This window comes from Tigriopus californicus, chromosome 7 (genome assembly GCF_007210705.1).
Source record: "Tigriopus californicus strain San Diego chromosome 7, Tcal_SD_v2.1, whole genome shotgun sequence".
In the NCBI taxonomy this organism is placed as follows: Eukaryota; Metazoa; Arthropoda; class Copepoda; order Harpacticoida; family Harpacticidae; genus Tigriopus; species Tigriopus californicus.
Window position 1 is genome coordinate 7,276,120 of NC_081446.1, and position 21,845 is coordinate 7,297,964.

The 21,845-nt window shown below is 41.9% G+C and overlaps 2 protein-coding genes across 4 annotated transcripts in view; both read right to left on the bottom strand.

The window, feature by feature from the left end:
• LOC131884354 (leucine-rich repeat-containing G-protein coupled receptor 4-like) overlaps nt 1-4,060 on the bottom strand; it is an 8,017-nt gene extending 3,957 nt beyond the window's left edge. Inside the window, exons 1-2 of one of the 2 annotated variants that reach the window (XM_059232102.1) lie at nt 3,877-4,060; nt 442-613 (exon numbers count right to left, since the gene is read on the bottom strand). In XM_059232102.1, coding sequence (XP_059088085.1) covers nt 442-613; nt 3,877-3,994 — 290 coding nt within the window. In that variant the 5' untranslated portion in view covers nt 3,995-4,060. The remainder of the gene's footprint in view (nt 1-441; nt 614-3,876) is intronic. The other variant, XM_059232101.1, reaches the window with a different exon arrangement.
• Nucleotides 4,061-8,705: 4,645 nt separating this feature from the next.
• Nucleotides 8,706-21,623, bottom strand: LOC131884352 (solute carrier organic anion transporter family member 5A1-like). 2 transcript variants are annotated; one of them, XM_059232097.1, is made up of 13 exons: nt 21,381-21,623; nt 14,671-15,845; nt 12,449-12,557; nt 12,128-12,344; nt 11,862-12,050; nt 11,443-11,769; nt 11,211-11,320; nt 10,492-10,976; nt 10,225-10,400; nt 9,933-10,134; nt 9,627-9,818; nt 9,398-9,549; nt 8,706-8,985 (listed from the first exon to the last, which is right to left on the bottom strand). In XM_059232097.1, exons 2-13 carry the CDS (start codon nt 15,768-15,770, stop codon nt 8,831-8,833), a joined length of 3,414 nt encoding a protein of 1,137 aa, XP_059088080.1. In that variant the 5' UTR covers nt 15,771-15,845; nt 21,381-21,623; the 3' UTR covers nt 8,706-8,830. The 2 variants fall into 2 exon arrangements, with proteins under 2 accessions (XP_059088080.1, XP_059088079.1); XM_059232096.1 differs by lacking the exon at nt 21,381-21,623 and adding an exon at nt 16,806-17,627.
• Nucleotides 21,624-21,845: the final 222 nt, after the last annotated feature.

Here is a 21,845-nt window from a genome sequence, read left to right on the forward strand (position 1 = left end):
AATATTACAAAAAGAAAATATTTTTCATTCATAAAAACATTACAAAAAAAAATAAATTTCATTCATAAAAAATATTACAAAAAAAATATTTTTTATTCATAAAAATATTTTTTTGACTTTTCTTCATTAAAAAACAAATCTAATTCGTCACTGAAACCGGAGAGTTGAGACCCGCCAACGAATTAAAGTTGCCACATCTGGTTAGCCCTTTTATTTTGGTTTGGTCTGGAACTCTGGTCAAAATTTTCTCCAAGTCTGACTTAAAAGCTACTAACAAATCAATGCCTGCGTTGAAATAATGCATTTGATTGTTCTTCCATCATTGCCCTCCTTAGATAAAAGATTGCTAGCAGTTTTTTTGAGTTTTGAAAGTTATGAGCGAGGTCAAATTTTATTTGTTAGTTGGCCATATCGAATGTCGTCTGCACTGCCGTGACTTACAAATGATGTACGTCCCGAATGATGACTTGATTCCACACATTGTTTGTCCCGGTTGTTGTAAAGCGTCCACGGCAATTGATCGACTGCTCTTCCCAAGAACAATGACAAATCTCCACCTTGGAGCATTCCGTCCAATGTTGTCTTCTTGGGCCTTTCTCCAGCACTAACCAGGCTGGGATTAGAAATAATAGCAAATATAACGAGTAACAACGAGCAAAGCATATTTCATTTACTAACATCAGTTTTGAATCATGGATTAAGGTGTTGGTAGCTAAACCTCGTCAAGATCACATTCTCTTGTAGCGTCACATTTTCACAAGGAAGGGAGTCTCATGTTTATCCCGGTCTATTCATGGAACCTTTTGGAACCTCGATCAAATGCTTCAATTTAGGTACAAAAAATCGCATATGATGCCAAATAAAAGGTTAAGGTCAAACCATGTCAAACCTTCTCTGACTTATTTACTTTTTTCTAGCAATAGGTGTTGTTAGAACAAGGATCAAACGGCAAAGGCTTCGTTATTTAAGGACTCTCAAGTGAGGAAACGACACAGCTTTTCTTGGCCCAACAAGTTAGGCCTAGGCGTTGAATTAAGACAGTAACTCTAGTAGCAATAAAGCAAGATTGCCTTTGCAAGTTTTATTTAGTAGTATATTTAAGTCTTTTTTATATCTCTTTGAAATAGAACTCTGTTCATATACCAAATGTTTCTACGTTTGTCTTAAAAGTCAATAGAATGAACACGGTGTTACTCACAATACTGATAAAGATTTTTTGCAAATGCCAAGACTTATAATAATGATTTTCGTTGTTATTGAAACAAAAGGAACATTTTTTGTAAAAAATCATTTTGGATTTTAGCTCAGATTAGTATATTAATCCAATTAAAACCTACAAAAAGATAGCATTTTTAAAAACGGTATCAATAGATGTTGGAAGTAACTTTAGGTGCGTTTCCAACTAAAATTTTATTCAAATCCATGGAGCAAACTATAAGATATCTCGTTTTAAAAGATTGCATTTTCATCGAATTTGACAGCAAATTGCTCCGGTTATAGCTTAAAGCAATTGCCAAGAAATATAATAAGCTTTTTCTATGCCTAAAATATAAATGAAAATTTTTCACTTTTCTGAAGCAGGTAGAAAAGCCCGAATATAGTTTGCAATATAACTTAAAACTTACTTAATGTCAATATTTCACAATTTTGATGCCATACTTGTCAATCGCAACTTCAACGAAGCTTAATCTTGAATTTTGACAAAATTCTATTAACGTTCAATAAAAACATCGCTAGTACGTAGAAATTAATTATTGCAAAAAGTGACAATTTGGAAAATTAAACTGTCACAGGTATCGTTCAGATATTTTAGGAACACGATAGGATATTGTAGCTTTTGGCACTTAAGTAAAATGAAAGGCAATTTTGCATGTTTTGTAAGTTTTAAGCGACATTTTTTGCTACTTTTTGCTTTTAAAGAAATCTTCAAGAAAATGGCGAAATATCATTTCTTGTCGTGCCATTGAAAAACACAATCACATTCCTTGGGAATAACTGGAAACATAATTAGGCCATTTTTCGAGCTTTTAAGGCATAAAACGCAACCTTTAAGTTGTAATATCTAGGCATCTGCGAAATAGATGTTTATGAAATTTTAAGTCAATACAAAACTAATTGTATGTTTAATACTGATTGACTACGTTTTTGACAATGGTGCATTCTAATGCACTTTAAGTGATTTAACACACTTATCTGAGCTACTTTTAAATATGTGTATTTCACAAAAGTTGTTCCTTTTGTCTCTTTGACAAAGAAAAACATATCTAGATGTCTTGGTATTTGAGCAAACACTTAACCAGATAATATAACCACCGTGTGAAGGAATCAACCATGAAGATCAAATTGATCAAAAACTATCATAATACATAAATATTAATTTATTTGAATATCTGGGATGGACAATTGACAAAACAAACTTCAGACATTGGTGGAAAAGGGATGTGTTGTCGAGTTTAAATGTCTACTTGTTAGGAAAATTACATAAAAGGCAGGCATGATTTAGGTGTTCAGAGTTATAGCAAAGTCCAAACAACTAGATTTCAATTTGAATTTTGGACTCCAATAAATTCGGGTTTCAACAAAATCATCCAAAATTGTCAAATAAAAAAAGATGTTTCATAACAAGTGCACCAAATTACTTGAATTTTTAGCTCGAGGTTCATGAAACAATTTTCTTCAAAGACTGTTTTCAGCAAAAAAAATATTGACAGACTGTGTTTAGAGCCAATTCTTGCTTTATCAAGAACACTTAATTGAGATTTGTCTCTCAGATCTTTTTGAAAAATTGAAAAATTGTTTTGAAAAGGTGTTTCAAAATTTTCAATCTTATATGTTGGCTAATAACAAAGGTAGGGCTCAAGACATAAAGGAACAAAGAGCAGGGGTCCTGCCTTATCCACCAAGATTGTCAGGGCTGTGGACTATGACGACTATGACAGGTTCAAGGGATACCTTGTGGTCCCTGGGAAAGTCCCTAAGGTCTCGAGAAGATAATTTGGCCATGTTGGAAAGGAGTGCCACCATGCAAACTTATAAGTATGGGCATCGGCTCTGATGGGCAAAAGAGCAAACTCATGTTCTTGGATAAGGACAAGAGATTAAATGCCAACACATGTTACAAGTTTTTAGCGAGGTATCAAAATGCAAATCAGATGATTTTTTTTTTTTTAAATTGCACACCCCAGACTTTTTTGACAACTTTTTGAGGCCACCACACAACCCAGTCACTGTTTGACTTTAAAATATTTGGGCGTTTGAAGAGTTAGTTGTCAGGTGTCCATTTTTAGACAAAAGACTGGCTCAAGACCGCGACAAAGTATGCCTGATCCAGCCTTGAGTTCGCCGTCATCAAGAACAGATGGTCCAAGTTCCGCTCCATGTCGGATTTGATGATCAATGTGGATATGGGCAACATCAAGTAACATACATTGCTTTAAGTCCTATTTATTGATTGCATTCAATTCCATACCCTTATAATTCAACATTATTTGCATTATATTCATTCAAAGCAAAATGAAAAAGTGATGCATTTTAAACGCACAGGCCTGGATTTACATGCCTTGTTTGAAGAAAGTATCATCAATGGTAAAAAAAAATTATATATATCACATATATACAGTTTAGGCCGAACTTGGTGGGAAAGGTTTGGTGATCACAAAAGTGGCGTTTACTTGCTCTAGCGTCCTTGACTCGCAGTACGAGTGCATCCCAGAGCCAGCGTTTGTTATTGGTTACATTTTGAGGGGACAGAGTAACATCCCTTATTATTAGCCAAGAATTTGTCAAATTTGCCCTTGCTTGTTGCCCAGAATGAATTTGCAAGCTCTCTCTTTATCAAAACTTGAAATAATAATCTTGCTCTGGAATAGTACTCACTTGGTGATTCTAAATTTCCGATTCTTGCCTCTAACAATTTAACTTGCTCTTCCAAAGAGATTGAGGCCAAAATGTCACTCACTCCGAAAAGTAACAAAATTGTGGAAATAGCACTCATGGTGAGAATGTGAGACACAATTGAAATGTCTGTGGCTTCATCCTAGAAGCCATGCAAAAAGGGCAGGCAAAAAATTGCTAACGATGTTATAAGACTTCCTTTAGGGGGTCTCACTCGAAAATGATGCGTTAAGACTAACAGAGCAGGGCACTTCGCTTTTTCGAGATCTTAACGGCTTGTAGCAGAAGCCTGTTGAATATTACAAAAGTTCTGTAAATTATAACTTTCAAAGGTTAAAATGACAAACCATGACAATTGACAGAGATCGGGTCTTTTTTGTTATACAGAAAGTGTCCAAGTCAAAAAAAGCTGGCACGAACCTTTTGCGTTCAATAACTGTTCGCTGACTCATTAAATATATGTATGATGAAGTCCAGTACACGTACTGAATTTCTGCACTCAGTTAAAATGAGGGTGATAGCTGATTCTTTACTTTCAACCAAGTCATATTAACCGGTTTTTAATTGCTGGTTGTTGTCTACCAACAAGTCAAGCATTGAAAGTTACATTGTGAAACAATAACATGTCAATGGAACGTGTATTGGCTGAGCCCATCAATTATCCTGCTCACTGAATCCGAGGTAAACGCGCCCAAAGCGTTGATGGGATCATCAAAATCAATGCAAAAAGCTAAAAGATGTTTCCCACAGCTCATTGTGGAAACCTCCCACAAATCTGGCAAGAATTTTAACTCTTAAAGCCTGTCAAAAAATGATGTAAGGGTCTATACTCAAATTATACATAAGAGGGACCTCTCCAGGCTGATCATGAACCATGACATAATAGAGACAACCTTGAGATAAGAAAACACTTTCTTTTTTTACGGACTTCCTTACCGCTACTGAGATTGGAGTCCTAACAGTTCAAGACGAGAAATTTATTCATTTTACTTAACTTTCATCTAGATGTATTTCATTTGATCGACCAACGGTTTAAAGTTGGCTGATCGAGCTACCCCTTGAATATAAGGTTGATCGGGAGTTTTAGTCAAAAACTTGTCCAAGTCTGGCTTAAATCAAGTAAGTCTTAGGTCTTTGCCAGGAGCTCATCACGACTCAAGTCCTTTTCTATTCGGGTGGTGGGTCATTGAAACGCTCTACCCCTGGTGATTCGGCGATCAAAAACTCCACATGCGTTCAAGAACTTAATTGCTACCAAGAGCACATGATGTAATTTTATTTCTTTTTTTACAATACTAATGTGTGTATGTGTTACTTTTTGTATGCGTGATACATTCATTGCGTTCGGTGCTGTACTACTTTTCGGAGGGTAAACTTGAATTTTGGTTTGTGCTATTATTTAGTAATTCTTCTCACACTTTTATTATCTCGATCGTAACCTTCGTTTCTTTTTTTTTTGCCAATCTCAGCTTTTGTGCCAATAATCTGTCGTACACATTGTAGTTTTGAGTGGCTTTGAACAATACACAACATCTTGTGATGAGGAGTTACCAGATCTAAATTTGGCTTTAAAGCCATAATCCGCCACAGGTTATTCCAATGGGGTTTGTCAGAGGTAATATGCAAACTGTTTAGCCGATCATCGTCCTTTGAGAAATGCAGAATGATCCAGAGGAATTATTCAACAAATGAAGCAAATAATTTTTTGAGCCGAGCCGAAGAGGGACATTATTAGTAGGGACGGGCAAATTGTGTAAAAAGATTTTTTTGTCACTAGGCACCACTTTTTTACACGTTTGCACTTAAAACCTTTTTTTGCACCTTTTCATTTTTAGTTTGCACTTTTTACATATTTGGTATAAAATGTTGTTTTGGTTGAAATCAGAACTTTCGTGGCGTTAGAATTAGTTTCAAAGTTTGAAATCAAAGGCTGCCGCAAAAATAAAGACATGAAAAGCTGATTTTTGAACAATTTTTCATCAATTATTACATTTTGAAGGGCCAAAAGTACTTCACCTCATTATTGTCGTGAGCAGGATACCATGGTTGAGAAAATAGGGAAAATAGAAATGAAAAGCGCCAGTTTCAAGTCGAAAGAGATAAGTAAAGCAGGGCACTTAGATAATTCAACAGCCCAAAGAACGTACCATAGTTGCATTCCTTGCTTTTTCCAAGCTAAATAACTTCTTTTTTTTTGAGGAAGAAAAATTCAAATTCTTCTCAAGGCGGAGGTCAATGGTGCAGATCTACTGCTAGAAAAAAAATGCAAGGGTAAGCATTCCTTGACGCAAAGTTATTGTCCAAAATTGAGGGAAAACTCGCCTGTTTTGGAAGACGCCTTTCAAATTTGTACAACTTTGAAAAAACGATTTCAATAGGGCTTTCTATTTTGCACCTTTTTGTCCCTAGAAGGCTTTGCTATTTTGCACATTTTGCTGGGAAAAACATTGGGGATGTTTTACATTTAGGCCAAGATGTGTGAGGCCTCAAACAGCGAAACTGGGATTGAACTAGTTACTTCCAAAAAGGCTCATTGCTTGGATGGCTTCACAGACAACCATGGACGAAATCTGTAATTATGGTCATATGGGCTAATTGTTCAGGAAAGATGAAATTTAAAATGAAAAGTCAACATCAAAGGCCTCCATACCTAGGTTCAGCGATGCTGTCCCAAAACTTTCAAAGAGAGCTTTAATTTAGCAACTGGTGAAGTTCAGAAATATCGAGAGTAATGCATTAAAAAACAGGGTGTCTCTAAAATATAAAAAGCTAGAATTACGGTATCCTTACATATTTTCCTAACAAATATCATTATAAGATTCTTCTTAATAATTTCGATTTGGCTCAATATAACCTCGTTTGAAAATGCAATAATTCAATATGCGAACTGTAGTTCCTGCTGAGCCATAATATCGTTACACTTGTTTGAGGCCCCGATAACCGCGTCAATGGCAGGTCTGGCTAGTTTTTCTTTTTCAGACTAAAGTTGGGTGTGATCATTCGAACCATTTTGAATCATATTGCGGGTCTAAATGAAAAGAAATACACAAAACAGCCTCTTTAACATGGAAGAACCACGACAGAGGGTTGTGGCGAAACTGGACAAAGGTGAGACTGCCATCAAAATTAACAATAGTTTTAGCATCCACAACACCTCGGTTTACAGTATTAACAAGCTCCATCCCGCCATCAGGGTATTCTTCATGTCCAGGCCAACCTTGATTAAAGGTTAGGCTCCAAGCTCGAAATTGGTTTGGCCCCCAAACAGTCCTAACCTGAATCCCCTGGATGTCAACACCTGGGGGCAGGTGGAGATCAAGACCTGTACGACCATCCACATCAATGTGGGCAAGCTGAAAGCATCAGTTGGTGAGGCCTGGGTTGCCATGGATATTGGGTTCATAACGTCAAAGGCGATGGATGCACTTGAGAAACATGATTCTATGACATATGCCTTCATCTTTGATCTGATGTGCTAAGCTCTCCGACTCATCATGATTGTAAAACTCACTCATGATGAGCTCTAACACACTGTGTATTGCACTAATGACAAAGCAGGGATGAAAACGTGCAAATGAGGGTTAAATTAAATAAGAGAGATAAATAGCTAATAAAACCCTGAATTCCATAAAACCTACGGCTTTCTTCATTATAAGAAACCTAAAAGCCTAAACCCATTGTTCTTTTTCGTTTTAAAGATTTCAAGGACCGAAGTCTAACACCTGATTCATATTGACAAATGGAGTAATGTTTAAACTCTATGCAGAATTGTTTTTTAGTTCTACGTCTTTGAAGTTGTACATCTCTTCCTTTTTACTTCATTGCTTGAGAAATGTGACACTCAAAAATGCTTTGGCTGGAGTATGTTGTAACATCCACAAAATTGTGTTGTATCCATTACTAGTAGAAAATATACTTTTCGTTGTGGTATTCGTGTTTATTGCGTTAAAAAGTGTGTCGGGTTGAAGGTAAAAGTTTTGCGTCGTGGGTAACCCGATAATTTTGAACGTTAAGAATATGCACCAACTTAATTTTAATCTTTTTATGGTATTATCCAGGGATTTCAAACTTATGCGGCATGAAGGTAATGCTCATATGTATATTTTTGTTAAGAATACTGGTAAAGAGAAACGAGAACCATTAATTACGATAGTTCAGATTAACAACTCTGCAGACTTTCTCTCCGCTGAAGAATGCAATTTTTTCCAACCAAATTTTTATTGGGAACTGGTGGAAGACGTTTATTTATTACGTCCTGTATTTTCAAAATATCCTTTATGGCAGGAAATCCAGAAGAAAAACACAACTTAAAGCATGGTCAATGGTGAAAAAAGTCAAAGATCGTTTCCAATCCAAGTTTAAAACAAGTTTGAGCCCAATATCAGTAGTAAAAGGTTAAACCTCATGTTTTCGAGGTCAAGTAATGACCTTTATGATAACTCATGCCCTACTATAAAATGCCTCTAAAAATCCAAGATGTAATGATTTGCTATCATGAACATGGCACTATGATTTATGCTTGTTACGGCAAAAACGACGCCCTGAAAGTGATATTATACCTTTCTAAATATATAAAGATTTATTCTATATTTCTAATTGTTCTTAACCTTTTAAAGACTTAGCATTGATTTCAAACGATTATTAGCCAATAGTTTTTGCTACTTTGTGCTTCTCTGTTGATGGTAGATCGTTTTACAATGACTTTCTACTAAAGTGGGCCCATGCTAATTGCCTTACTTTCGAAGTGGGCCAAATCTAGCAAACTGTACAGATAATTTAGTTGTACTTGACCTGAAGTACGGTGGACATGATCTTTTAATGATTGATTTATTAACTTTTCATTATTTGTTCTGAATAGATGAACATGTTTGCAATGGACAACAATAATTGCATGACAATGGATTGAATCTGAATCCGCCACTGGGTGATGATTCACTTAAGTGGCAGCCGTTTCAGTGTTTTGGTATTTGGACTGAGAATTTGGGTTTTCGACGAGATGGAGATTTTCTCCGGAAGGCGCACTTTGAACCACATTTACGCCTTCTTCAGGATCGTTCATCCGCAACCAAAGGGGCCCTTCGGGATCAAACACTGAAAGCAGGTAAAACACAATGAGTCCGAGAGCATGGTCCATCAATACACTCTTGAGCAGTTTGGTCCTTAAGCAAAAGATGTTGGATGACATGACAGCATTGTGGGGAGGTCGCTCGAGTCTCGAGTCTTTGTGCTTCAATATTGATTACGCATCAAGGAATTAATCATAATGATCTTTATTGCGATCATCGGGAATGATAAAATAGCAGATTAGAATGTGATATCACAGCAGAGATGACTAGCATTGAATAGCAGTTCCAATAAGGCTTACAATCATGATCTATTTTTTGAAAACATAATCTGATCACTTTCATCATTGTTTTGAAATTGATGGAGTGATCTATTCCAACAAAAGTGGTGACGTCATCAGATTCAGTTGTCAGTGAATCGCTCAAAATAAAGGACTTACGTTTATCCAAGGAAATGATTGAGTTGACCACTTCGCCTACAGTAAGTACGTTGGCCTTTTTCTCGGTCTGCTGACGCTGGCGAATTAGCCACCAATCAATGAGAAAAATGATCACAGAAATAATCTTGATAACACAGCACACTCCAACATATCTAAAACCAAACAAAAAGGTCTGTTAGTGTCATTTTCCTATCCTTTTGATGCCCTTTCGAGGCACGATGTGACTTACTTATATCGAAACAACTCGATGTCGTACATGAGACACCTGCCCCCTTCTTCTCCAGCACACGTGGATTTCCACAACAAACATGTGGAATCGATCACATTCCCAAAGAGGATGGGCGACGGGATGTAGCCAAAAAGGCGGAAAATGACGAACTGAATTCCAAGGGCAAACGCCTTCTCTTCCTCTTCAACCGACCTTTGGGGAACAGAAAAGAGTATAGTGGAGCACAGACGGTCAACTTTTCAATCTTCCGGGCAGATTTGGAGTTCGCTATGTTTTCTGCGATAAAATTAGTGCGATCGTTCTCACCTCAACACAACCATGAGCACTGGCATTTGGGTCACAGCCACTACCAGGGTCATGAAGAAAAGTAGCACCATGAAGGGCATGATCATCTGGCATTGGCTATAACAGGGTCCGGCTGTGGCCACGGGAACCATGGTCACTTCCGCAGAGGCACCGTGAAGAGGATTGGCACCCGCAAATGGATCATCCAGGCTATTCAGAACGCCTGAAGAGAGAGAACCCGGGCATGACGAGGATATCAGACAAAGCAGTGCCTACACACTGCATTGCTGCCCACTGTTAATGTTTTACTTACATGCACAATCCGTGTAGTTATCGCTCGTGGACCCTAGACTTGTGCATCCTGCATGGCAAGGTGAGAAATAGGTGAGCCCATTGGCCCCACATACGGGCTGAACGTCGTTCATGTCGCATTCGCAACCAAAGTTGCACGATGCTGTCAAATTAATCTTGAAAGGCTCACTCGTATTCCTGAAGTGCAAGGCAACTTCGGTCAATTGAAGCAATTCACAATAGGGTGCGCATAATAGTACTCGTAGAATGCCAATATGACACTACTTACGTGCTGTAAGGCATGGTTGTGCCAGCCATTTTGACGTTATCGCAACCAAAGAAGAATAGCATGGCGTAACAACTCAAGCAGAGAATGTTGAAGAACAACACCAACTGAACGGCCCCCTTGGGACGCAATTGCAATCGCTTGAGAATGTATCCGCCAAAGAAGATTCCGATACAGGCCCCGGGGATGGCAATCCCACCCGTGAACATCGAGGCCATACTTTTGCCCAAGTTGAATTGGGTCTCCAAATACTTTGGCAAGAATATGATGAATCCAGAGACAATGATTAGCTCCATACACGCTCCCATGCAAGTGATCATGTATATCTTATTGGTCAGGAGCTTCCACATGGAGCGGGGAATGTCCTTGATGTCTTTGCCATAGCTTTCTACGTCTTCCGAGCTTTCACTATTACGATGCTTGGGTCGGATGCTGGGATCCATGGCATGATGGTATTTTTCGTCAATGTACACTTTGACCTTCTCTTTCTGGAAATTTTAATTTAAAAGAAAAATAGGTTAACGAACGTTCATGAAATCAATATTGTCCTCAGGGCGCGGATGAAAGAGGAAAATATGGAAGCTGTCGTAGCTTCAATATGCGAAAATCTCTGCATCAGAGTAAAAAGAAAACGAGGAACTGGACAGTGTTCAATTTAAAAAAGAGGCGGAGCCCCACCAAAAGATATAAATAATAATGAAAAAAAAAGAATCATGTTCTACCTTCAGTTCCTTGGGAAAGAAAAAGAAGGGAATGGCAATAATAATGAGCGATGCTCCGCAAATCAGGAACCCACCCCACCACATGCCAATCCATTTCGTGTCTCCTGAATCTGTAACAAAAGGTGCATGCGTAAAAATGGTCCAAATATGCAAGTACGAGCTATTTTTTTACATTTACATCTGCAAAAGGACAAACGAGCAATTTATAAGTGCAGACGGACATCAAGCTTACCTATGTGTAAGTTGGTGAGGTCAAAAGAGAACGTGTCGACATAATGAGACAAGAGATAGGCTCCCAAAAGGAAACCACAGACTGGTCCAAAGGCGCACATGGAATACATGATACCAATGTACATGGACGAGTCATCTCGCTTTACATGGTTATCGATGTAGGTGGTTCCCAGTGTGAACAACGGCGAACCACCACAACCTAAGAGCATTTGGGCGATCATGAAGATCACAATGGGCATAGCCGCTGATTCATCGGCTTGTTCAATGCAGTTGTCCTCTCGCGGGATGAAGTTGTTAGAGTTGGGTCCCAAAGGTGGAGAGTTCAGTCCTGAAAGTGGAAAGGAGTGTGGTGAACATGTGAACATATGGTGGTGATTCTGACGCCGCAAGCATCCAGATCGAGATTTTAGTTTGTCTGACCTTGAGTCAATGATTTAATTTTGTCTAGCGCCGGAAGCTGCTCCAAGAGCGGGTTGGCTCCATCGCCGTGAGTGGGCACGCGACAAATGTTGTCATTGCTCGTATTCAGATCGGACCGAAGCATATAATTGCCGGCCAGAAAATGGGGCAGGGAAAATGTGATGGAACCAATTCCCATGACGAGCACGCCTATTCAATGAAAGACAAGGTTAGATTGGGTCGTCATTTTTAAATTGTCGATGCCGTTGTTGGCTTGAACGCTTTACCCATGCCAATCCAGACGGGTATGTGTCGTCTGGATCCCAGATAAGACACGAAGATTACCGTGCCCAAATTTCCCAATTCGTACATAGAGGCGATAATCCCGGAGATGGAAGATGGGATCTCGTAGCGTTTCTCTATGGTGGTGATCACCGAGCTGATGTACCCCGAGGCCAGGGCTTGTTGGAGCGTCACCAAGATTGAGAGCAGAAACACAAAAACCTGGGAGAGATGAGAGATATATTCGAGCTGGTTCTAGTCGTTTAGGAGTTAGGAAATCCAACGTGAATGTCGCTTGACCAATGGACAATTGACATGGGGCGTACCTTAATGCTGGCAAAGCCTTGTATGAAAGCGGGATGACAACCAGGGATTCCACATTCCCTGAGATCTTCAAGCTCGTCTTGCATCTCATGCAATTCTTGCTTTTCAAATCTGAAACATGAAAATATACATTTGCATCAGCAATCTGCCGCATCTCCTCATGCAAGTAATCTTGGGCCTCATCCAAATGATCATCATGTTGACTTAGACAAGGGAAAAAAATAAACTTAGAGCCTATGAGTTTGTTTCTGGCCCTGGCATCAGGAGATCAAACAAAGTCGGCCATATCGTGTGCATAGATCTCTCTGCCTGTCATTGGTAGCCTGTTTTAGCCCTGACTATTACTCAAGGCTTAAGCAAAAGCCTTCAGTTGAGTTTTTTTATTGCTTTCCTTGGACAAGGGCAAATTTTCAAATTTCCATCTACCAGGCCCTGTTCAAATGAGTGCACAAGCGTTCACGAACTGCATCAAGTCAATGCGAAGCGTGTGTGCTTTCGCCGTCAATCCGTCAGGCCTGGACGAAAACTGAGGGCCTACGAAGGAGGAGCAGGAGGAGGAGGAAAGAAGCGACCGAGAACAAGGAGATCAAGGAGGATGCTCTTGACGTTTGTCGAGGCGACTTGGTGGAAACGAGGGAAAAGAAGACGAAAAATATGAAGAGTACAACAAAGCCTCAGCTACATGCTTGAGAACTCAGCCAACCAGGTCTTCGGCCTGACAGGAGTTACAGGGACATGAGATTTGAGATTTTCACAGGATTGTCGCCGTTACGGACTGCAACAGATGGCGGTGCAAACCTTGACAATTCGACGAAAATCCATGTTGTTTCATCGAAGACAAAGAACAGCAGTTGGCCAGATGCTACAAGTTCTGCCTTCATTGCCATTACCATTGCCACCATTAGATTCCTTGGCTACTGTAGAGCTACTACCCCTACTACGACCTGCTACTAGTTCCACTCATGTCTCTTCATGTATCTTTATGTCATGGGATTCAAGTAGCATTTCCAGTTTGGCTAACCCTATTCAAAGCTTTGGACAATGAACAAACACAAAGGCTACAAACTGGCTCACGCACACACACAAGGCTACAAACTGGCTCACACACACACACACACTCAAACGGTTGGGGCTAATTCAAACATTTGGACCAACGAAGAACGCTAACTCAAGGGATAGATTTCCAACCTTGATCAAACGTACCATATGACTGATTGATTGATTGATGACGCATCCAAGCCTACGTAACAATTTCCACTCTAATATTGAATGGACTTTTTAGTTGAAAAAATTACGAGCCATCAATTTTGAGTGGCGCCAGAATATTTCAGGTTAAAATCGTTTTTATTTCTTTTCTTTTCTGGAGGGAACCATGGCGTTCCGTAACCTACCATACAAAATAGCCTGGTCTAGACCCAACCAAGAGAGTGGTAAAGCAATTTTTATGGCGTGGTTGGGAGAAGAAACTAGTTGGGTTATATTTTTAACAATTTGTATTCAATAGCCATATCAGTAACTAAGATGAAAACGTTAACCGATACCGAAGCAGTTGGTACCAGATTCAAGATGAGATAGTACATGCAATATTGAATAACATACAGTACAGTACAAGCCAAACTCGAACGGGCCGCAACATATTTACTCTAGTACTTAGGCTGCCAGGAGGATGGTACTGATTGTTTGAAAGGTCGAGTTTCTCACTTTTTTTTCAATTCAATTCAGTTTACACCTTATTGTGCGTCTACCTTTGAATTTTGACTTTGTCCAAGGATACCTTTAACTTGAGGATTGGATATGACGGCTGACGAACCAGGCCACTCTATCATGAGGATATTTCAGCCCGTAAAAATGACTTGCAATGCAATTTCACGGCATGAAATTATAATCTTACCAAAAGAAAATGACAATTTGTCTACCATTTTTCTAGCTACAATGCATTACTTGGATTAAGCTGCCAATCTAAGTTATGCATTGGACTGAATTTTTCACACCAGATAAATCACATTAATAAAAAGTGTTTGTCTTTTACCCAAACTGGCAGCACATTACTACTTGTGTGCATAATGACATTCCGACAAGCTCACTGACAAAAAGGTGTCAACAGCTTTGCTTTGTCAAAGCCCATTGCTTCAATTGAAGGTTTCCCGCTTCCAACATACCTACAGCATACCTAGAATACTCTCCGTCGTACACGTGATCTAACCTAGGCCCGACATGCACTCACTTTTCTTGTTGTTCCTTTTTGAGATTTTCCAGGAACTGGGCAATGGACTCCTCGCGTGTCTTATCCGTCTCGGCTCCACTGCACGTCAAAGTTTGAAGGGTCTCAATCACACTGGAGCCTGTTCTCCTATGGCCAATGCGGGCGGCCGCGTGATGGCTGGATGATGGCCCTCCAGCTCCCAGACTCACGGAGTTGGTCAAAGCCCGGTGGTGGCCGTAGGAACTACTCCGACGGTGGCCGCTCACTCGAGACACAACACTAGAGGGAAGAATGGCCGGAATAGTTTGGGAGGTGTGAGCTTGAGGCCATTTGTTCACCCCCAAAGGCACACCACCGCCCGCATTCGTGCCTGACACCGGGTTTGAACTCTGCCTCCTATGCACCACTGTCGGGAAAGCGTGGGCTGTTTTGGCCTTTTGAGTGTGAGTAAGATCTGAGTGCATGTTGAGGGAGCTCTCCTGAGGTAAAGTCGACGATCGTGGCTTCTCCGCCGTGGTCAGCTGCTCGGCTGAATGTCGGGCTTTGGCTGAACTGGAGCTGGGGCCACGGTTGGGCCCATAGAGGCCGGAAATGGCATAAACCGAGGGAGGATGACCTACATCGGAAGAATCTCCCACTTGGCTAGCTGTATCACTGGACACAATACTGCTGGTGGTGATCACCGAATCAGGTCGCTGGAGTTCATGGGGCCGCGCCCCATTTGTACAGAGGGGTGATTGAAAACCCCCGCCCAAACCTCCACCATGAACATAGGCTTGGTGATGAAGTTGGATCGAGCCTGAAAACTCACGGCTCATGGTGGAAGCCGGACTTCTTCCGCCGCGTCTTCGGGTGAGAGTAGCCGTTTGAAAGTCATCATGAAGTCCTGGATGGTGATGCATGGACTGATGCATTGGCTGATGCGGCTGGTGTGACGGCTGGTGTGATGGCTGGTAATGAGCGGGAAGATGCCGCTGGCCTGGTGATGTGTCTATGGCATTGGCCTCGTATAAGTTGGAACCTCGTCGGGGCCCATTGGATGTCTCAGATGATGAAGCTGGGGAAGTGCCCAGGCTTTCAATGTGATCCAATTGCTTGGAGTCAATTCGTATGGAAGACATGGCTGCTGAAGGTGAGACTGTTCTCAGGAATACTCTCGGAGGTGATGGCGATATGGCAAGATGATGCTATGGCATCTAAAAGAGAAAGTCAGATGGTTTAAGTTCAACTATCTTTTACATTCAACTTCATAAGAAGGTAATTTGTCTGTATACAATTTTGCAACTTCTCCTTCTCGCAGACAAAGGAACAGCTCTACCCAGAAAGCATCGGGTAAGGCAGGTTTACATACATCGTTTGGCTAAACGCCATTGCCCTGGGAGTACGAACGTAAAGCGAACGTAAGGAAATGTTCCGTAATGCTGACGTGGGCAATGACACTTCTGAAGTGTTGAGCCCCTTTCCCTCACAAAGTACTATTCTTACTCAGGTGCGATTTCCTTTGAGATTTGAGGTACTCCTCATACACTAGTTGGTATTGCTTCATGCCTCCCTCTCCTAATAGCCAGCTAACAACGTCTTGATTTGGCACCCAAGGTACCAAGCTAGTCCTCGATGATGAAACAGAATTCAATTGAAGACAGGAGATAAACCCCACCATCAACTTCGTTATCCTTCAATCTTGATTCCTTCCAGGTATCTATCTATCTATCCATCTGAGACGGCTGACACTACTTCCTCTTTCCCTCCACTCTTTGGCGGCCTTTGTGCTGGCGCCAAATGAGGCAATAGGGCTTACATAGAAGTAGGAGGATGACGACGATTGCGATGACAGCACCAATGATGATGCTTTATTGAGGTGATCAACCACCTCCATTGCACGGCAAATGCACTTAATGACCCGGAGACATACAGAGGCCCCGCGGGCAAAGGAAAAGTGGGATGAAATCGATCAACGTCGGTTACTTATGATGGCTGTACGGGGAAACGTTTCAATCTTGTTCGATTTCGATTTTCCTTTGGAATGAGTCTCGGCTCCTTAACGTTGGCAGGGGAATATTGAGTTGCTTGTTCTGGCTTTTGTTTCCGCTCTTTCTGTACTCCTAACGTGTGTATATACACTTCGATGGGGCAGACATTGGCGGGGGTCTCCTTACCTGATGACAATTGAGACTGAGCGCCCATAGGACGAAACTGAGGACGGGGTCACGAATTATTCCGCCGAATGGCAAACTGTATCAACAGTATTGGACCAACTAGGGACTCTTTTGCTTGATGGGACGATGTGATGACATTGTTCGCTTAGTAACTGTACATCTTGATGCGTTGGTTTCACATCGCTTGCTCACTCACACACTCATTCCGTGACTGTAGTTTCTATTTGTTTCTCGTTGAACTTTCCAGTGTGCCTCGGATCTCGTTCATAGTAATACTACCTACCACACCACTGCTACTTTCGAGCAGCACTGCTGGAGGCCCACTGTTGGCAAATTTCAAAGGAAAGAAAGACAAGGCAAGACAAGGTAGGTATGTACGTATGTAGTCCGTATCTAGAGTTAGGCGGGTGCGTCGACACGCACAATACGTCCCAGATAGGTTCTTCACTGGTGGACTAGGTTTACTATGTTCTTCTCTATCGGGTCGTGGTTGCCGGAGGATCAGTCAGCTCCGTCCACGGAGAGTGAAGTACCTTTCTTCATTCTCTGAGTTAGTCAGCCTATGAAACGATGGAAGTCCTATCACTCCGAGTCAGTCTACCTCACCGTCCGTCAGTCCGTCCGTCCGTGTTTCAAGCGCACAACGACGGGTCGAGCGACGACTCTGGAAGTCAGCAGCAGTGGGAGCAAGTGCACTACACATGCTCCCTTTGAGTTGTATGCTACCCTTGTATGTGTGTATGTATGCTATTCTAACGACATGTGAGAAGTCTCCTTCCCTCGATGGAAGAGATCTGTTTCTCGAGCTCTTTCTCTTCGTATAAGTTTACAGGGTTATCCAAGTTGTGTGTCCTATGCAAAATAAAAAAATGTTTTGAACCCAGATCATGAAAATGTTTCTGGTACTAATTCCTTTGAAAGACAAGGGCTTTGGAAACATTCTAATGAAAAGCTATTTGGTCTATTTTTTATGAGACCCACACACCCCCTCAATCGAATGCATCGCCTAAATGGAGCTTTTTAGAAAAAATCCTCTGTAAACATTTTGAGTATGGCCTGAATTTTGGATCCTTTTACCAAAACCAATCAAATTACCGCATTTTGTAAGCAAAAGAATTTTAAATTGAAGAGGTTACTACTATAGGACAACCCTGTACATGCGCAAACGTTTACGCGCACACACTCTTACTCGATTGACGTACAACTAACCAGATCAGACGTACTCTACGTATGTACAAACACACACGCCAGCCTCGGAGGGGCAATCTGTGTTTCCCCTTGAATTTCCATGTCGGGCCTCTGCTCTTTTGGCCCTCTCCGGCAGGTACGTACGTTTTGGGGTCGACCGACACTCGACAGTATCCAGATGGAACAAGCGAGTAGCAGTCGCCGTATGACGGATCCTGAATTGGTTGGGCTCAAGCCCACACGCTCGTATGCCCATGCCGCTTTTGCATGCAGTGTGGGCCTACTCCAGGGTCGGTGGGCCACCTTTGGACCCAGAGACCCACTTTAAGACGAGCAGGAGCGTTGAAAAAAGAAGAGCAGGTCTGGCAGAACCATGGCGAGGCAGCTGATATCTTCCAGATTGGCCCACCACGCTTCCATCCAATTGGACCATGCCAGGGGAAATGAGAGGAAGTCTAGGCATAGAAATCGTGCCTCAAGATAGTCCGTTCGATTCAGCCGATCATATGGTATGAAGGGGCCCGGCACGAAGAGGTGGAATTCGTGGCCAACCCAGCTGTCCTCTAGCTCTAGCTGACTCCCTGGATGCATACAGACAATACAGACTAACGAGTATATCATACGTACGTACATCGATGTCTGGCCAAGTAAGATACGCTTTCGGTATCTGTGAATGACACACGCACGAATGATTTCGCACCGGTGAAGCCCTTCTCTCATCCAGTCCTCACGTCCTCCAAACCCGTTGTTCTTCCGTTGGTTTCTGTTCTCTTCCGCTTTCAATCTTGAACGAGCAGGCAGCTAAAGAGTGGTAACACTCGAAGACTAGAACCGTTAATCCCGATGGTTAATCACGACCGAATAGCATCCCCAAAGCTGCTCGAGCACTGCCATGGATGAGGAACTTGAATTTGACAACTACTTCACTCTAGATGCTTCTGCTTCTTCCGGGCTGCCCTAAGGCTGGAACTCGATTGGACGGGTTTTCCCCCATGACCGTCTGAGTGGTGCCAACTGATGTGGTGGGCCAGTGAATGAGCATCTTTCTTGGTTATGATGACACGTACACCCCAAGTGCGCTTTCCAACTAAAACGTGGGAATAACGTCGGGGGAATAGCGTCCCGTTTCTCTCTCTCTGTTAAATACGTGGTACTCTTAACTCGTTCATGCCCGCTAGCTTGAACTTAATGGTGAGTTATGGACAGAACGTTAACTGTCCCTACCCACTTCTCCGCTTCCTTTACCATTTTCCAGCCCAATACAACTAATGCAACTAATTGCCAACTCCTGGCCTGTTTTTACGGGAACTGCACAACTGCAATGGCTTTTTGTCGTTAGGTTTGGATTACAACCTTCATTAAAGATCCTCAAAACCTCTACTGTTGTTGTGCAACTTGACTTCTTGGATTGCTCAGTACTCTTCGGTGTCCTCAATCTTGAGAAATGTCGATGGAAGAAAGGGTTGTGTCAATTGCACTGCAATTTCGAGAATAACAATTGCTCGGCATTCTGTATCAAATCGAATGAATCGGAGAAATCGAGGCAAAAGTTAGAATTGTATCGATCGTCACAATGACGTAGTTGGAGGTTTGCCTTCGACGAGTCTTTCATGCGGAGAAGATGGGAAACATGAATTATTCAAAGAAATGGTTGTTCAAGTCGAACGAATAACCCGGAAGAAGACGGGTTATTCTCCAAAACAGTCATTCGTGTCTGCCCCACAACCTGTGAGATGATGATGACGATCATCATCATCAGGCCTAGCCGAGGGCCGATCGGCCAAGAGGCCGACCGGCCCTCGTGTCTCCCTCCTGTGTTCTGCCCTCGTCCCTTCAGCATCCCGATCTCGATCCTGATTTTGACGCGGGGGAATCAGGGTATACGTATACCAGATTCAACATTCGTAGGTGCAGAACAAAGCCCTATTTGTAGGTACAGTCAGATCGCACCAAATACGTACCCTAGAGGGCACACCTAGAAACAGGCTCTTGGCCATCAGGGATTTGAGCTAACAGAGGCACAGTGCTGTATAAACAGAGTCGAGGATGGAACTGCAGACCGGAAAACATTCTTTAGAAACCCTTCTTTTTCTAGCATAAAATCGAGAAAACTGACGAATTTAAGTAAGTATGTACAGCCATAGCATTAGAGTCGTCAAGCAATAATGGGGTTTTGAGAAATAGAAAGTCCAGAATTATGCCAACATCAAAGAGAGAATGACAGTCCGTCAAATGAATGTCAGCTGATTGGCATCATTTGGAGACATTAAGAACAAGACCCGTACAAATGGAAATTTATGGCCTTTTTTTAAATCTTTTAACAAAGCAATGAATCTAGGTAGCCCTTAATCCATCATGACGGATGTAAATATTTTTGCAAGCAGATTCAGGCATTCCTCTGGCAATCATTATCGAAAACAATGAAGGGCTGAACAGCTTTGGTTCGTCTTGCCATCCAGTAAAGTATGTATACGAATTGTGGGCATTGATAAAGTAAACGTGAGCCGAACCACACCCGGCCTCATTCATTCCCAATAAAAAAGCCAAATGAAATACCAATTGGTCTTAGGTGGGGGGGTAACAATCAAGTTGGGATCGATCAGGTTTACGCGAGTAAGTCGTCGCTTTCATGCCCACTGGCCTTCAAGCCAAACGTGCAAAATCTATGTTGCTGTTTGTGTGTACAATGGATGTCCCTGAAGACAGCCGACCTTAAAACCGTCGACTTCATTCACACACCAAAAAACCATTGAGAGCCTTCACTTTTGGAGATTTCGCTCATTCAAAGCCGTTTCAATGATCTCAAACCACCTGAGTACTGTGAACGACTAAATGCGTGAAACGCCAAATTTTCCGACCAAAGTCAAGTCATGTAAGTAAGTAGCCAGAGAAGTGTCGACGACAGTAAACACCCCTTAACAAAAGTAGTTACTGGCCAATGCCAACGTCAATGCCATCACACACTCCTGTACGTACGTAATGGTGGTAGTGCTTTAGGTGGCCAGTCGAACGGTTGTTACAAAAAGTGAGTTCAAGGCATGACGTAAGAGGAGGTGTGGGGTTCGATGATCGGCCCAGAATCCACCGATTATCGTCGAAACATTGCCTTTGTGGAAGCTCGTTATAAGGTTGGCTTTAATAAATGTACGTAGTAGCGCACTCATATTGTCTGTACATGAATTAGCCTGACCCAGCCTCGCCTCAGGTTTGATTTGACGATTTGACAAATGATTGTTGCTCATGTTGAACGATCCCGGTGGATTTTGAGCCGAATCCATTTACTGCCTTTGGTTACCGGCTCTTCACCGCAGTGGGGGGAGAACTGCCAACAAACTAGAGCTGATCTGACATAGTACTGATGAAACTCCAAGGGTTGATGTGACTTACCGTCTTGTTCTCCTATTTGCTTATACGACAGAGGCCCTGATATATCGGTTTCGTTCCACCAATCGAAAATGATGCTTCTTTCACTGGATTTTCTTTCACTGCACCGTTGTCTCACGTTCAACGTTCATCGAACTCTTTGAATCTAATTCAAAGTTCCAATAGTATTCGGTGCAACCACAAGCTATTTTTTGTGTTGGTTCTTCCTGTACAAGTGCGAGCTCACTAAGTATGTAAATAGTCTCCACTATTCAATCCTGGCCCAGATGGTTTTGGGTGCAGTATTGCGATGGTGTAAGACCTAGAAGGCGGCTGAAAGCCAAGTGTGCCTGTGGGCTGGCTGGCTGGCGGGTTGGCTGCTTGCCTACCTAACCTCCTAACTGCCTGCCTTAGGTACATCAGATAGAGTAATGGGCATCGCCTGGAAGTAGAAATGACACAAAGGCCGCTCGCGGGATGGGTTGAGTT

Bases quoted from the DNA above. Each gene is read 5' to 3' on its own strand.
- LOC131884352 (XM_059232097.1), bottom strand. From the start codon at position 15,770: ATGTCTTCCATACGAATTGACTCCAAGCAATTGGATCACATTGAAAGC. The intron at 10,401-10,491 runs GTAAGTAGTGTC...CTTGCACTTCAG, and splicing joins ACAACCATGCCTTACAGCAC to GAATACGAGTGAGCCTTTCA. The intron at 9,819-9,932 runs GTGAGAACGATC...TGTTCCCCAAAG, and splicing joins GTGCTCATGGTTGTGTTGAG to GTCGGTTGAAGAGGAAGAGA.